The sequence below is a fragment of the Dendrobates tinctorius genome, unplaced genomic scaffold, assembly GCF_039654945.1.
Source record: "Dendrobates tinctorius isolate UK_male_01 unplaced genomic scaffold, ASM3965494v1 ptg000028l, whole genome shotgun sequence".
Taxonomy (NCBI): Eukaryota; Metazoa; Chordata; class Amphibia; order Anura; family Dendrobatidae; genus Dendrobates; species Dendrobates tinctorius.
This window is the reverse complement of record NW_027361696.1, coordinates 12509148-12525059: the sequence shown is the minus strand read 5'-3', so window position 1 is coordinate 12525059 and position 15912 is coordinate 12509148. Positions and strand designations below refer to the sequence as shown.

General features: G+C 49.6%; 1 protein-coding gene across 17 annotated transcripts in view; it reads right to left on the bottom strand.

The window, feature by feature from the left end:
• EIF4G3 (eukaryotic translation initiation factor 4 gamma 3) overlaps positions 1-15711 on the bottom strand; it is a 125195-nt gene extending 109484 nt beyond the window's left edge. For 11 of the 17 annotated variants that reach the window (XM_073570168.1, XM_073570170.1, XM_073570169.1 and 8 more), the window contains exon 1: positions 15212-15710. In XM_073570168.1, the coding sequence (XP_073426269.1) occupies positions 15212-15387 (176 nt within the window). In that variant the 5' untranslated portion in view covers positions 15388-15710. Of the gene's footprint in view, positions 1-15211 lie in introns of all 17 variants that reach the window. The other 6 variants (XM_073570177.1, XM_073570182.1, XM_073570178.1 and 3 more) reach the window with 3 other exon arrangements.
• Between the last annotated feature and the right edge of the window lie 201 nt (positions 15712-15912).

The following is a 15912-nucleotide window of genomic DNA, read 5'->3' as shown; positions in this document are numbered from 1 at the left end:
TAGTTTACCCTCAATTCCTTCATCTAAATCGTTGATAAAGATGTTGAACAATACAGGGCCCAGGACAGAGCCCTGTGGTACCCCACTTGAGACATTCTTCCAACTGGATGTGCAGCCATTTACGACCACTCTTTGGGTCCGATCACTAAGCCAGTTATGAATCCACCTAACAGTTGCCTTGTCCATTCCATACTTAGTCATTTTTTCAATAAGGATTGTATGAGATACTTTGTCAAATGCTTTGCTGAAGTCAAGATATAGTATATCTACAGCATTTCCTTGATCCACCCAATCAGTGATACCGTCATAGAAGGAAATTAAGTTAGTCTGACATGACTTATTAGTTACAAATCCATGCTGACTCTGTTTAATCACTTCATTCTTATCCAGGTATTGACATACATGTTGTTTAATAATTTGTTCAAAGATCTTTCCTGGTATAGAAGTCAGACTCACCGGCCTATAGTTGCCTGGGTCCACCTTCTTCCCCTTTTTGAAGATAGGAACAACATTTGCTCTTCTCCAGTCTTCTGGCACTTCTCCTGTTCTCCAAGAATTTTCAAAGATTATGGAGAGGGGTTCAAAAATTTCTTCTGCTATCTCCTTCAGTACTCTGGGGTGTAATTCATCTGGACCTGGAGACTTGAATTCATTTAGGTTAGCTAAGTGTTTCCTCACTATCTTTCTGTTTATAGATATCCTGGATTCTTCTATTCCCTTAATAGGACAGTGAAGAACAGTTGATGTTACATTTCCTTTCTGAGAGAAAACAGATGCAAAATAGGAATTTAAAAGTTCAGTCTTCTCAACATCCTGTCTTACCATTTCATCATTTTCATCCTGTAAAAATCCTATAGCATCTTTGACTTTTCTTTTACTTTTGACATATCCCCAAAATCCTTTATTATTGCTTTTGACATCTCTTGCAAGCCTCAATTCATTTTCAGCTTTAGATAATCTGATTTGTGCCCTGCAGGTTCTGCAGACAGCATTATATTCTTCTTTAGATATGCCTCCCTCTTTCCACTTTATAAACATTTTTTCTTCCTTTTTAGCATGTGCTTAAGTTCTGTGTTCATCCATCCTGGTTTCCTTAAATGCTTCCTATTCTTCCCTCTTTTCGGAATTGTTAACAACTGTGCTTTGAGAATTTCATTTTTCAAGATTTCCCATCCTTCCTGGACATGTCATTCTTTTCTGCGGATTTCGCAGCGGTTTGCCGTCTCCTCTATTGTAGAGATGAAAAACCGCAGGCTAATCCGCAGGTCTTTTGACCTGCAGATTTACCTGCGGATTTTGCAAAATCCGCAGACCAATCCGCAGCGTGTGCACATAGCCTAAGGGAGCAACACTGACTGCAAGCTGAGGAGGGGTGGAGTGAGGGACCAGAGGCACAACCCCCATCTGTGGACGTCGGGCACTCAGACCATCCTCATGGAGTCGGTTTCTAATCGTTTGTGCAGACACATGCACATTTGTGGCCTGCTGGAGGTCATTTTGCAGGGCTCTGGCAGTGCTCCTCCTGTTCCTCCTTGCACAAAGGCTGAGGTAGCAGTCCTGCTGCTGGGTTGTTACCCTCCTACGGCCCCCTCCATGACTCCTGGTAACGCTTCCAGCCTCTGGCCGCCACACTGCACACTGAAAGACACAGCAAACCTTCTTGCCACAGCTCGCATTGATGTGCCATCCTGGATGAGCTGCACTACCTGAGCCACTTGTGTGGGTTGTAGAGTCCGTCTTATGCTACCACGAGTGTGAAAGCACAACCAACATTCAAAAGAGACCAAAACATCAGCCAGAAAGCATTGGTACTGAGATGTGGTCTGTGGTCCCCACCTGCAGAACCACTCCTATATTGAGGATGTCTTGATAATTGCCAATAATTTCCATCTGTTGTCTATTCCATTTGCAAAATAGCATGTGAAATGGATTGTCAATCATTGTTGCTTCCTAAGTGGACAGTTTGATTTCACAGAAGTTTGATTTACTTGGAGTTATATTCTGTTGTTTAAGTGATCCCTTTATTTTTTTGAGCAATGTATATAGTGATGTGGAGACCTGTATATATAGTGATGTGGAGTGCATGAGCGGACACACCGCATGTGCAGCCGGTGTGGCTGCACAGGGGCCCACTTGCTCCAGGGGGCCCCTGCAGGGTGGCTAAGAATTAGGGTAATCTGGCCTGTTTATCCGTCCCACAGGCTCCCCTGGCCAGATTGCCCTCATGTGCGGCAGGCAGAGATCCTTGCAGCACTGCTGCCTACAAGAGAAAATGGCAGCGGAGCTACAGTGATTCGTCCTGCTCCCTGCCCGGCCGCGCTTCCTGTCTCTGTCACAGCAGTCAGCGGCATGGCTGGATGACGTCATCCAGGACCGCGGCTGACGGCTGTGCCAGGGAGAGGAAGCTGAAGTACAGGCGATGGTGATGCTGCGGGAGAGCGTGTGTGTAGGAGAGGGGAATGATGGGGGTGATTGCAAAGAATGGAATGGGCAATTATGGCGTAGTGGAGAAAGCAATGTTAGCTGTGGTGGAAAGAGCAATGATGGGGTTGCTGGGGGAGAAGGCAATGATGGGGGGTAGGGGAGAGGACAATAATGGGATGCGGGGTGAGGAGGACAATGAGGGGTGTGGGGGATTGAGAAGGGAGGAAGGGAGATTTATAATGGATTTAGGAACAGGGGGAGGTAGAGGAAAACGTTATCGCTTATTATGTTTAAAGGGAACCTGTCACCACTTTTTTTTGCCTACAAGCTAAATACATCAGTTAATTCGGTGTCAGCTATGCATTCCACAACAACTTCTGAAACCCCCTGACACCCCATGTATCACCCATAAAAACCTTTTTTATTGCTACCGCGCTGTATGGTAATCCGTTCTGTCCGATGGGCGTTGCCTCTGTTCCCTCACTCCACCCCTTCTCAGCTTGCTGTAAGCATTCTTTGGCATGAATATCAGAGATCGCGTACAGATCTCCCGCGTGCGCAGTATGCTTTGCCCAACCGTAGTCAAAGCCGAAAAGCAATAGTGCGCATGCATGTCCTACGCCTTCTGCGGTGCCATGTCTAATCATTGGTGGCAGTGTGCTTTAAATACCATATGAAGCTATGAGCCGGATATGAGGGGGGAGAGCGACCGTGCGTAGTAAAGCAGCTCAAATGAGGTTTGAGACGCTGCGGTATCGGCACACGCACAGAAATGTCTGTGTGACTGGGGTTTGGGCACGTGCCCCATGCGATAGTTCAGAGAGGCTTGCGCACTACTGCTTTTCGGCTTTGCCCGCGGTTGGGCAAAGCATACTGCACACGTGCAAAATCTGTACGTGATCTCCGATATTCATGGCAAAGCATGCGTACAGCAAGCCAAGGAGGGGTGGAGTGAGGAAACAGAGGCAACGTCCATCGGACCGGACAGATTACCATATAGCTCAGGACAAATAAAAAGGTTGTTATGGGCGATACAAGGAGTGTCAGGGGGTTTCAGAAGTAGTTATGGAATGCATAGCTGACACCGAATTAACTGATGTTTTTAGCTGGTAGGCAAAAAAAGTGGTGACAGGTTCCCTTTAAAGGGATGCGGCCACTGCCTTTATTAACAGCATTCTATAATGTGTAGATAAGCCTCCGAACCGACCTAGAAGTGAAGAAAAATAAGTTTTATTATACTCACCCGGGGAGGGGGGCAGCGCCTCCCATCTTCTTGCGGTGCCGCCCTCCTGCTTGGTTCGTGGCTCCCCGGCATCGTGCTCCGGCGCAGGTGTACTTATCTGCCCTGTTGAGGGCAGAGCAAAGTACTGCAGTGCACAGGCGCTGGGGCTCTCTGACCTTTCCCAGCATCTGCTCAATGCAGTATTTTGCTCTGCCCTCAACAGGGCAGATAAGTAAGCCTGCGCAGGAGCGCGATGCCAGGGACCAATGAAGCGAGTAGAAGGGTGGCATCGCAAGAAGATGGAAGGTGCCGGACCCAGACCGCCCCCCAGGTGAGTATAATAAAACTTATTTTTCTTATCTTTCAGGTCGGATCGGGAGCTTATCTACAGTATTATAGAATGCTGTAGATAAGCCCTGAAAGGCAGTGGCCACATCTTATAGCGGTCAAAACAGGTGACAGGTTCTCTTTAACACAGTCCCTTAGTATATAATGTACTCACTTATGTATAGCACAATGTCATGGTCACGTGTGACTGGACACACCACTTCCAGCAGGGCGAATTTATGACACGCGTGACCCTGGATACACCGCCGCCAGCAGGGCGAATTTAAATAGAACGTGCAGCCGCATACACCGCCTCCAGCAGGCGAATTTCAGTAGTACACGTATGTCTGGATACACGGCCTCCAGCAGGGCGAATTTCAGAATAAAGGGGAAAGCCAGGAAAACAAATATAATGGTGGCCCTGCGATAGGGAACGGGGACGTGGAGACCTCCTGCACTCCCGAGTCAGCGTCTCTACACACCTAACGATCCCTAGGCCGGTTCCGCACCGGGCGCCGATCAGGTTACCTGAAATCCCTAGCTCACCCTGAACCAATCCCTTACTAGTGAAGTGGACGGTGCAGAAACTAATCCCACCACTGCACTAAAACACACACTGAGGAAAGTGACAAACAGGTAAACACCACTTAGCTTTGCTCTGTGCTAATGCTCCAAGCAACAGAGTCCGACACCTGAGTGCATCTTTTCCTCCAACCGGATCCAACACCTGAGTGCAGCTTTCCAGCAACAGTCCCGCATCTGAGTGCAGATTTACAGCAACAGAGTCCAGCATCCGAGTGCAGCTTTCCAGCAAGAGTCCAGCATCTGAGTGCAGCTCTCTTCCAGCAAGAGTCCAGCATCTGAGTGCAGCTTTCACCATAGCTGCCACTCCACCATGCTTTACAAGAACTCCTCGCTGACACCATAGCTGCCACTCCACCAATCTTTGCAAGAACTCCACCCTGACACCATAGCTGCCACTGCTCCAAGCTTTGCAAGAACGCCTCGCTGACACCATAGCTGCCACTCCAGGATTCTGACTGGGCTGCCCGGGACTCTTTTCAAGCTCCTTCCTTCACCAAGGATGGTTGTAAAACACCAATATCACCAACAGTGAGTGAGAACACCTGACACACCTTTATAGTTAGGAGCCAGAGTCTCACACCTGTTAGAGATTCCCGTGCAATAACGCTCACCACCACCGGGGACAAACTAGAACAAAAGACACCACTGTGTAATAACCCTAATGGTCACCAGGGGCAAAACCAACTCAAGCAACCAGCTCAAAGGAAAAAAAAAGGTTACTTATTCAAAACCTGTTGTATCCAACCTGGATCATGACACACGGTCCCTTAGTATATAGTGTACTAGCTTACTATGTATAGCGCCATCCCTCAGTACATAGTGTAGTCACTTTTTATGTATAGCAGTCCCTTAGTATATAGTCTACTCACTTATCATGTATAACACAATCCTTAGTTACAGTTCCCTCTTTTGTTATGTATAACACTGTCCCTTATTACATGCCATCCTCTCTAGTTATATATGGTGCCGTCCCTTATTATATAGCTTCCTCTGCTATGTACAGTGCTGTCTCTTACGTGGTGTATTCTTGTTAATTTTGTTATTCACAGTGCCCTCTTATTACATAGTCCGCTCTCTTGTTAGATATAAAATGACTGCTGATGTAGGAGCCGATGACCAGACTTCCAGTCAGGGCTGTGGAGTCGGAGTCGTTGCTCATTTTGGTGGAGTCGGAATAAAATGGACCGACTCCTAAAATATATAATAAATTGGGTACAGTAGTTCAATGCAGAATGTGCTGAATATTTTTTCATACGAATTTGGGAAAGTTATGAAATGTCCTATAAATGGCTGTTCTATTCCTGATCTAAGGTTACATTCACACTGCGTTTTTCCTGCATTTTTTGAGGATACGTTTTTCAGCTGCAAAAGCAGATCAGCTTTTTAAAAAACCGAATCACCTGAAAGGTTTTTGAGCTCATAGATAATGATTTCAATAGCAAAAGCAGATTAGAAATCTGCTCTATATATCCATTTATCCATATCTGTCTATCTATATCTTATCTGTGCCAAAAAGAATGAAAGTCAGGTAGCACACAGACTAACACTCCTTTTTTTTTTTAGCACCAGTCAGGTACACCTCATAGCTGCCCAAAAGGACGCCCAGGACAGGCATTGCTCGTCTTCAGTAACACATCAACATCAATTGATAGTTGGAATAAATAGACTGCATTCATCAACAGATCTTCTTAAGGTGCAGGCTTTATTTTCAAGTGTAGGGGTGTGCAGTATGAGGTTCTGCAGCAGCTGAGGTGTGCAGTATGAAATTCTGTGGAACAGTACGAGGTTCTGCCCCCCCTAAGGTTTGATCCTGGCTACGCCCATAGTGTGAATGTAGCCTGAGGATCTAGGCTTTATCTTAGCCGAGATAAGTCATAGAGTGTGTATATATATATATATATATATATATATATATATATACACACACACACATACACACACACACACACATACAGTATATATACACTGTGTGTATATATATATATATATATATATATACACACACACATACATACACACACACAGTACAGACCAAAAGTTTGGACACACCTCAATCAAAGAGTTTTCTTTATTTTCATGACTATGAAAATTGTAGATTCACTCTGAAGGCGTCAAAACTATGAATTAACACATGTGGAATTATATAATTAACAAAAAAGTGTGAAACAACTGAAAATATGTCTTATATTCTAGGTTCTTCAAAGTAGCCACCTTTTGCTTTGATTTCTGCTTTGCATACACTTGCCATTCTCTTGATGAGCTTCAAGAGGTATTCACCGGAAATGGTTTTCACTTCACAGGTGTGCCCTGTCAGGTTTAATAAGTGGGATTTCTTGCCATATAAATGAGGTTGGGACCATCAGTTGTGTTGTGCAGAAGTCTAGTGGATACACAGATGATAGTCCTACTGAATAGACTGTTAGAATTTGTATTATGGCAAGAAAAAAGCAGCTGAGTAAAGAAAAACTAGTGGCCATCATTACTTTAAGAAATGAAGGTTAGTCAGTCTGAAAAATTGGGAAAACTTTGAAAGTGTCCCCAAGTGCAGTGGCAAAAAACATCAAGCGCTACAAAGAAACTGGCTCACATGAGGACCGGCCCAGGAATGGAAGCCCAAGAGTCACCTCTGCTGCGGAGGATAAGTTCATCCAAGTCACCAGCCTCAGAAATCGCAGGTTAACATCAACACAGATTACAGACCAGGTCAATGCCACACAGAGTTCTAGCAGCAGACACATCTCTACAACAACTGTTAAGAGGAGACTTTGTGCAGCAGGCCTTCATGGTAAAATAGCTGCTAGGAAACCACTGCTAAGGACAGGCAACAAGCAGAAGAGACTTGTTTAGGCTTAAGAACACAAGGAATGCACATTAGACCAGTGAAAATCTGTGCTTTGGTCTGATGAGTCCAAATTTGAGATCTTTGGTTCCAACCACCGTATCTTTGTGCGACGCAGAAAAGGTGAACGGATGGACTCTACATGCCAGGTTCCCACCGTGAAGCATGGAGGAGGTGAGATGGTGTGGGGGTGCTTTGCTGGTGACACTGTTGGGGATTTATTCAAAATTGAAGGCATACTGAACCAGCATGGCTACCACAGCATCTTGCAGCAGCATGCTATTCCATCCGGTTTGTGTTTAGTTGGACCATCATTTATTTTTCAACAGGACAATGACCTCAAACACACCTCCAGGCTGTGTAAGGGCTATTTGACCAAGAAGGAGAGTGATGGGGTGCTACGCCAGATGGCCTCCACAGTCACCAGACCTGAACCCAATCAAGATGGTTTGGGGTGAGCTGGACCGCAGAGTGAAGGCAAAAGGGCCAACAAGTGCTAAGCATCTCTGGCAACTCCTTCAAGACTGTTGGAAGACCATTTCCGGTGACTACCTCTTGAAGCTCATCAAGAGAATGCCAATAGTGTGCAAAGCAGTAATCAAAGCAAAAGGTGGCTACTTTGAAGAACCTAGAATATAAGACATATTTTCAGTTGTTTCACACTTTTTTGTTAATTATATAATTCCACATGTGTTAATTCATAGTTTTGATGTCTTCAGAGTGAATCTACAATTTTCATAGTCATGAAAATAAAGAAAACTCTTTGAATGAGAAGGTGTGTCCAAAACTTTGGTCTGTACCGTATGTATGTAATCGATATTATACAATGTATTACATATTTACAATTTATTAGTTTTTTGTGTTCTAAAGTTGTATTCCAATAAATAGATATTATGTTCTATCTAAATATCTTGATTATTGGATCATAGAAACAATTAAATGTCTGATGTTCACATTGTACTACGATAAATTTTTCACTTAAATATAAGCAATATATGTGGGAGTCGGAGTCGGTGTAAGGGAAATTGAGGAGTCGGAGTCGCAGGTTTGGCTTACCGACTCCACAGCCCTGCTTCCAGTCCATCAGCTACTCCATTAGAAAGGAAGCTTTCCCATGCTCCATCAGCCATCATTACATTATATACATCATATAACAATCGAGAACGGTATGTAATAAAAAACAGGGCTCTATATAATCGAATATGGACGGGACGGTACTGTACATAGCGAGAGGGCACTATATAAGGGACGGCAATATACATAATAGAGGATATGTTTTATATATACATATATACACGTATATGTGGCTATAATATATATATATATATATATATATATATATATATATATATATCTATATAGATATATATAGATATATATATATATGTTTGTCGCCATAAAAGGTGAGGGGGGTCCAGACACATTTCTTGCACAGGGGTCCCAAGCTGTCAGTGTCTGCCCCTTGTGGAGTGTAATACCTGTTTATGTATACGTATATATCACAGTGGGGAAAAAAGTATTTAGTCAGCCACCAATTGTGCAATTTCTCCCACTTAAAAAGATGAGACCTGTAATTGACATCATAAGTAGACCACAACTATGCGAGTCAGAATGAGAAAACAAATCCAGAAAATAACCTTGTCTGATTTGGCAAGATTTATTTTGCAAATAATGGTGGAAAATAAGTATTTGGTCACATAAAACATGCAAGATTTCTGGCTCTCACAGACCTCTAAGTTCTTCTTTAAGAGGCTCCTCTGTCCTCCACTCATTGCCTGTAGTAATGACACCTGTTTGAACTTATCAGTATAAAAGACACCTGTCCACAACCTCAAACAGTCACACTCCAAACTCCACTATGGTGAAGACTAAAGAGATGTCGAAGGACACCAGAAACAAAATTGTAGCCCTGTACCAGGCTGGGAAGACTGAATCTGTAATAGGCAAGCAGCTTGGTGTGATGAAATAAACTGTGGGAGCAATAATAAGAAAATGGAAGACATACAAGACCACTGATAATCTTCCACGATCTGGGGCTCCAAGCAAGATCTTACCACGTGGGGTCAAAATGATCACAAGAGCAAAAATTCCAGAACCACGTGGGGGGACCTAGTGAATGACCTGCATAGAGCTGGGAACACCGTAACAAAGGCTACCATCAGTAACACACTTTACCGCCAGGGACTCAGATCCTGCAATGCCAGACGTGTCCCCCTGCTTCAGCCAGTTCATGTCCGAGCCCGGCTGAGGTTTGGTAGAGAGGATTTGGATTATCCAGAAGAGTATTGGGAGAATGTCATATGGTCTGATGAAACCAAAGTAGAACTGTTTGGTAGAAACAAAATTAATCATGTTTGGAGGAGACAGAATGCGGAATTGCATCCAAAGAACACCATACCTACTGTGAAGCATGGGGGTGGCAACATCATGTTTTGGAGCTGTTTCTCTGCAAAGGGACCGGGATGACTGACTGATCCGTATACATGAAAGAATGAATGGGGCCATGTATCGTGAGATTTTGAGTGCAAAACTCCTTCCATCAGAAAGGGCATTGAAGATGAAATGTGGATGGGTCTTTCAGAATGAAAATGATTCCAAGCACATTGCCAGGGCAACGAAGGAGTGGCTTTGTAAGAAGCATATGAAGGTCCTGGAGGGGCCTAGCCAGTCTCCAGATCTCAACCCCATAGAAAACCTTTGGAGGGATTTGAAAGTCCGTGTTGCCCAGCAACAGGCCCAAAACATCACTGCTCTGGAGGAGATCTGCATGGAGAAATGGGCCAACATACCACCAACAGTGTGTGCCAACCTTGTGAAGACTTACAGAAAACGTTTGACCTCTGTCATTGCCAACAAAGGATATATAACAAAATATTGAGATGAACTTTTGTTAATGACCAAATACTTATTTTCCACCATAATTTGCAAAATAAATCTCGCCAAATCAGACAAGGTGATTTTCTGGATTTGTTTTCTCATTTTGACTCTCATAGTTGTGGTCTACCTATGTTGTCAATTACAGGCCTCTCTCATCTTTTTAAGTGGGAGAACTTGCACAATTGGTGGCTGACTGAATACTTTTTTCCCCACTGTATATAGTAATTTGGAGTGTAATACCACAGTGATACTGTTGTTTGTAAATCAAGTATTGGTACTTTTGGCAGTGTGGACAGGTGCCACGTCCTACTGGAGAATGAAATTTCCATCTTCAAAAAGCTTGTCGGCAGAGGGAAGCATGAAGTGCTCCAAAATTTCCTGATAGACGGCTGCGCTGACTTTGGTCTTGATAAAACACAGTGGACCTACACCAGCAGATGACATGGCTCCCCAAACCATCACTGATTGTGGAAACTTCACACTAGACCTCAAGCAGCTTGGATTGTGGCCTCTCCACTCTTCCTCCAGACTCCGGGACCTTGATTTCCAAATGAAATGCAAAATTTACTTTCATCTGAGAACACCACCTTGGACCACTGAGCAACAGTCCAGTTCTTTTTCTCCTTGGCCCAGGTAAGACGCTTCTAGCGGTGTGTATTGGTCATGAGTGGCTTGGCACAAGGAATGTGACACTTGTAGCCCATGTCTTGGATACAACTGTGTGTGGTGGCTCTTGAAGCAATAAGCAGCAGTCCACTCCTTGTGAATCTCCCCCAAATTTCTGAATGGCCTTTTCTTAGCAATCCTTTCAAGGCTGCTGTTATTCTGGTTGCTTGTGAACCCTTTTCCACCACTCTTTTTCCTTCCACTCAACTTTTCCATTAATATGCTTGGTTACAGCACTCTGTGACCTGCCATCTTCTTTAGTAATGACCTTTTGTTGCTTCCCCTTCTTGTGGAGTGTGTCAATGACTGCCTTCTGGACATCTGTCAAGTCAGCAGTCTTCCCAATGATTGTGGAGCTACTGAAACAGACTAGGGGCCTTTGTAAACACTTAAGGCCCTTTTACATTTAGCGATGCACCAGCGATCAGACCAGTGATCCGACCCAGTCAGGATCGCTGGTGCATCGCTAAATGATCGCTAGTGAGCTTTCAAACAGAAAGATCTCACAGCGATGCAGCAGCGACGCAGCGCACGATACTCACCTTTCACACACAGCGATCCTGACGTCCTCCCGCCCGCCTCCACGCGTCGCTGGACGTCACAGCAGGAAGTCTCAGCAGGAAGCGCCCGACGAGAAATGGAGCTGGACATTCTCGCGCGATCAGCGATGGACAGCGGGGGAGCCGGTCGTTGGTAAGTATCACACCAGTGACGTTTTAGCGATATTGCTAGCGATATTGCTTAGTGTAAAACCCCCCTTTAGGAAGCCATTGTAGGTGTTTTTTGTTAATTATTCTAATTTACTGAGATAATGACTTTTGGGTTTTCATTGGCTGTAAGCCATAATCATTGACAGAAATAAACATGTGAGATAGATCACTCTGTGTGTAATGCCTCTATATAATGAGTTTCACTTTTTATATTGACGAACTGAAATAAATTAACTTTTTGATTATATTCTAATTTTTAGAAGCACCTGTCTATACATGCATACTGTATGTAGACTTCTGTCCCACTCTCTCTTTACCTCAGTCTCTTCCTCTCTCACCCTTTGCCTGTCTCCCCACCACTTTTCCCCTCTATCACACTCTCCCTGTCTCCCCGTGTCTCTGTCACTCTGTCTCTATCCCGTCTCCCCACTCTCTCCCTCTGTCACTTTGACGCCTCAGTCTCCCCCCTCTGTCACTCTTTTCCCTCAGTCTCCCTCTCCCCTCAGTCACTCTCTGTTACTTTTTCCCCTCAGTCTCCCCCTCTGGTACTCACTCTCACTCTGGCACTCGCTCCCCTCAGCCTCCCCCCCCCCTGTGGCACTCTCTCCCCTCAGCCTCCCCCCCCCTGTGGCACTCTCTCCCCTCAGCCTCCCCCCCGTGGCACTCTCTCCCCTCAGCCTCCCCCACCGTGGCACTCTCTCCCCTCAGCCTCCCCCCCCCGTGGCACTCTCTCCCCTCAGCCTCCCCCCCCCGTGGCACTCTCTCCCCTCAGCCCCCCCTCCCGTGGCACTCTCTCCCCTCAGCCCCCCCTCCCGTGGCACTCTCTCCCCTCAGCCCCCCCTCCCGTGGCACTCTCTCCCCTCAGCCCCCCCTCCCGTGGCACTCTCTCCCCTCAGCCCCCCCTCCCGTGGCACTCTCTCCCCTCAGCCCCCCCTCCCGTGGCACTCTCTCCCCTCAGCCCCCCCTCCCGTGGCACTCTCTCCCCTCAGCCCCCCCTCCCGTGGCACTCTCTCCCCTCAGCCCCCCCTCCCGTGGCACTCTCTCCCCTCAGCCCCCCCCTCCCGTGGCACACTCTCCCCTCAGCCCCCCCCTCCCGTGGCACACTCTCCCCTCAGCCCCCCCTCCCGTGGCACACTCTCCCCTCAGCCCCCCCTCCCGTGGCACTCTCTCCCCTCAGCCCCCCCTCCCGTGGCACTCTCTCCCCTCAGCCCCCCCTCCCGTGGCACTCTCTCCCCTCAGCCCCCCCTCCCGTGGCACTCTCTCCCCTCAGCCCCCCCTCCCGTGGCACTCTCTCCGCCATTCTCTGCCCTGTCTCCCCCTCTGTCTCTCTCACTCCATCATTCTCTGCCCTCAGTCTCTCCCTCTGTCACTCTCCCCCATCTGTCACTCTACCATCAGTCTCCCCCTCTGTCACTCTCACTCCATCATTCTGTCCTCAGTCTCCCCCTCTCTCCGCCATTCTCTGCCCTTTCTCCCCCTCTGTCTCTCTCACTCCATCATTCTCTGCCCTCAGGCTCTCCCTCTGTCACTCTCCCCCATCTGTCACTCTCTCTCCGTCATTCTCTACCATCAGTCTCCCCCTCTGTCACTCTCACTCCATCATTCTCTGTCCTCAGTCTCCCCCCACTGTTACTCTCACTCCCCTCACTGTCCCCCCCTCTGGAACTCTCACCCCTCACTGTCCCCCCCACTGGAACTCTCACCCCTCACTGTCCCCCCCCTCTGGCACTCTCACCCCTCACTGTCCCCCCCCTCTGGCACTCTCACCCCTCACTGTCCCCCCCCCCTCTGGCACTCTCACCCCTCACTGCCCCCCCCCCTCTGGCACTCTCACCCCTCACTGCCCCCCCCCGGCACTCTCACCCCTCACTGCCCCCCCCCGGCACTCTCACCCCTCACTGCCCCCCCCCCGGCACTCTCACCCCTCACTGCCCCCCCCCCCGGCACTCTCACCCCTCACTGTCCCCCCCCTCTGGCACTCTCACCCCTCACTGCCCCCCCCCCCCTCTGGCACTCTCACCCCTCACTGCCCCCCCCCCCTCTGGCACTCTCACCCCTCACTGCCCCCCCCCGGCACTCTCACCCCTCACTGCCCCCCCCCGGCACTCTCACCCCTCACTGCCCCCCCCCCCGGCACTCTCACCCCTCACTGTCCCCCCCCTCTGGCACTCTCTCCCCTCACTGTCCCCCCCCTCTGGCACTCTCTCCCCTCACTGTCCCCCCCCTCTGGCACTCTCTCCCCTCACTGTCCCCCCCTCTGGCACTCTCTCCCCTCACTGTCCCCCCCTCTGGCACTCTCTCCCCTCACTGTCCCCCCCCCCTGTGGCACTCTTTCCCCTCAGTCCCCCCCGTGGCACTCTCTCCCCCCCGTGGCACTCTCTCCCCTCAGCCTCCCCCCTGTGGCACTCTTTCCTCTCAGCCTCCCCCCTGTGGCACTCTTTCCCACTCTGGACTATCACTCCTCAGTCTCCCCCTCTCTCCGCCAATCTCTGCCCTGTCTCGCCCTCTGTCTCTCTCACTCCATCATTCTCTGCCCTCAGTCTCTCCCTCTGTCACTCTCCCCATCTGTCACTCTCTCTCCGTCATTCTCTACCATCAGTCTCCAGCTCTGTCACTCACTCCATCATTCTCTGTCCTCAGTCTCCCCCCAGTTACTCTCACTCCCCTCACTGTCCCCCCCCCTCTGGCACTCACTCCCCTCACTGTCTCCCCCCTCTGGCACTCACTCCCCTCACTGTCCCCCCCCCTCTGGCACTCACTCCCCTCACTGTCCCCCCCCCCTCTGGCACTCACTCCCCTCACTGTCCCCCCCCCCTCTGGCACTCACTCCCCTCACCGTCCCCCCCCCTCTGGCACTCTCTCCCCTCACCGTCCCCCCCCCCTCTGGCACTCTCTCCCCTCACCGTCCCCCCCCCTCTGGCACTCTCTCCCCTCACCGTCCCCCCCCTCTGGCACTCTCTCCCCTCACCGTCCCCCCCCCCCTCTGGCACCCTCTCCCCTCACCGTCCCCCCCCTCTGGCACCCTCTCCCCTCACCGTCCCCCCCCTCTGGCACCCTCTCCCCTCACCGTCCCCCCCCTCTGGCACTCTCTCCCCTCACCGTCCCCCCCCTCTGGCACTCTCTCCCCTCACCGTCCCCCCCCTCTGGCACTCTCTCCCCTCACCGTCCCCCCCCTCTGGCACTCTCTCCCCTCACCGTCCCCCCCCTCTGGCACTCTCTCCCCTCACTGTCCCCCCCCTCTGGCACTCTCTCCCCTCACTGTCCCCCCTCTGGCACTCTCTCCCCTCACTGTCCCCCCTCTGGCACTCTCACTCCTCACTGTCCCCCCCCTCTGGCACTCTCTCCCCTCACTGTCCCCCCTCTGGCACTCTCTCCCCTCACTGTCCCCCCTCTGGCACTCTCTCCCCTCACTGTCCCCCCTCTGGCACTCTCTCCCCTCACTGTCCCCCCTCTGGCACTCTCTCCCCTCACTGTCCCCCCTCTGGCACTCTCTCCCCTCACTGTCCCCCCTCTGGCACTCTCACTCCTCAGTCTCCCCCCTCTGTCTCCAGTGAAGGATACGCTGCGACAGTCGGAGGCTGTAGGGCCCGGATCCCGGGGTGTGCGGCGGCTGCAGAGGAGGGCGCAGGAGGCACGGCGGCGCTGGGCACGACAGCAGACGGGGGAGGCCCCAGCACCCCGGTCCCGGCTCCGGTAGGTGCGGTGGATTTCAGGGCCGGCTTGTGCGGTAAACTCATGGCCGGGCCGGGCTCAGGGGCGGACCCTCATGGGTGCGCAGCCAGGGAGACACGGGAACGTCTGTCTGTCGGGGAGATACCGGTAATTTCTTCACTCAGACACCGGAGCATCCAACATGGCGCTGCGTCCGCCTCCAGCAGTCCGGCAGGACGGACACTCGGTAATCTCCGGCAAAGTTCGGATGCACTCGGAAAACAGGTGGAGCAAACGAATAAAGCTCGGAAATCTTCGGAAACGCTCGAGTTAGTTCGCAGCCGGAGGCTAATGTGTGGTCTGTGCGTGTAAACCAATCGTAAGAGGGGAAGGGCACGAACACGTTTTCGGAAATCTTCGGAAAGAGGCGTGATGAAGATCGGTGCAATCTGACACAGAGGCGGGCTACCAATCAATGGGCGGAGCCATAGAGGATGCAGGGATTGGAAGGGGCGTGGTAACACGAAACAATTCGGTAATATTCGTTGCCGTTACTCATACAATGTCTCCTCCACGCGGCAATGAAGACACAAGACAACGGAAATAGACCA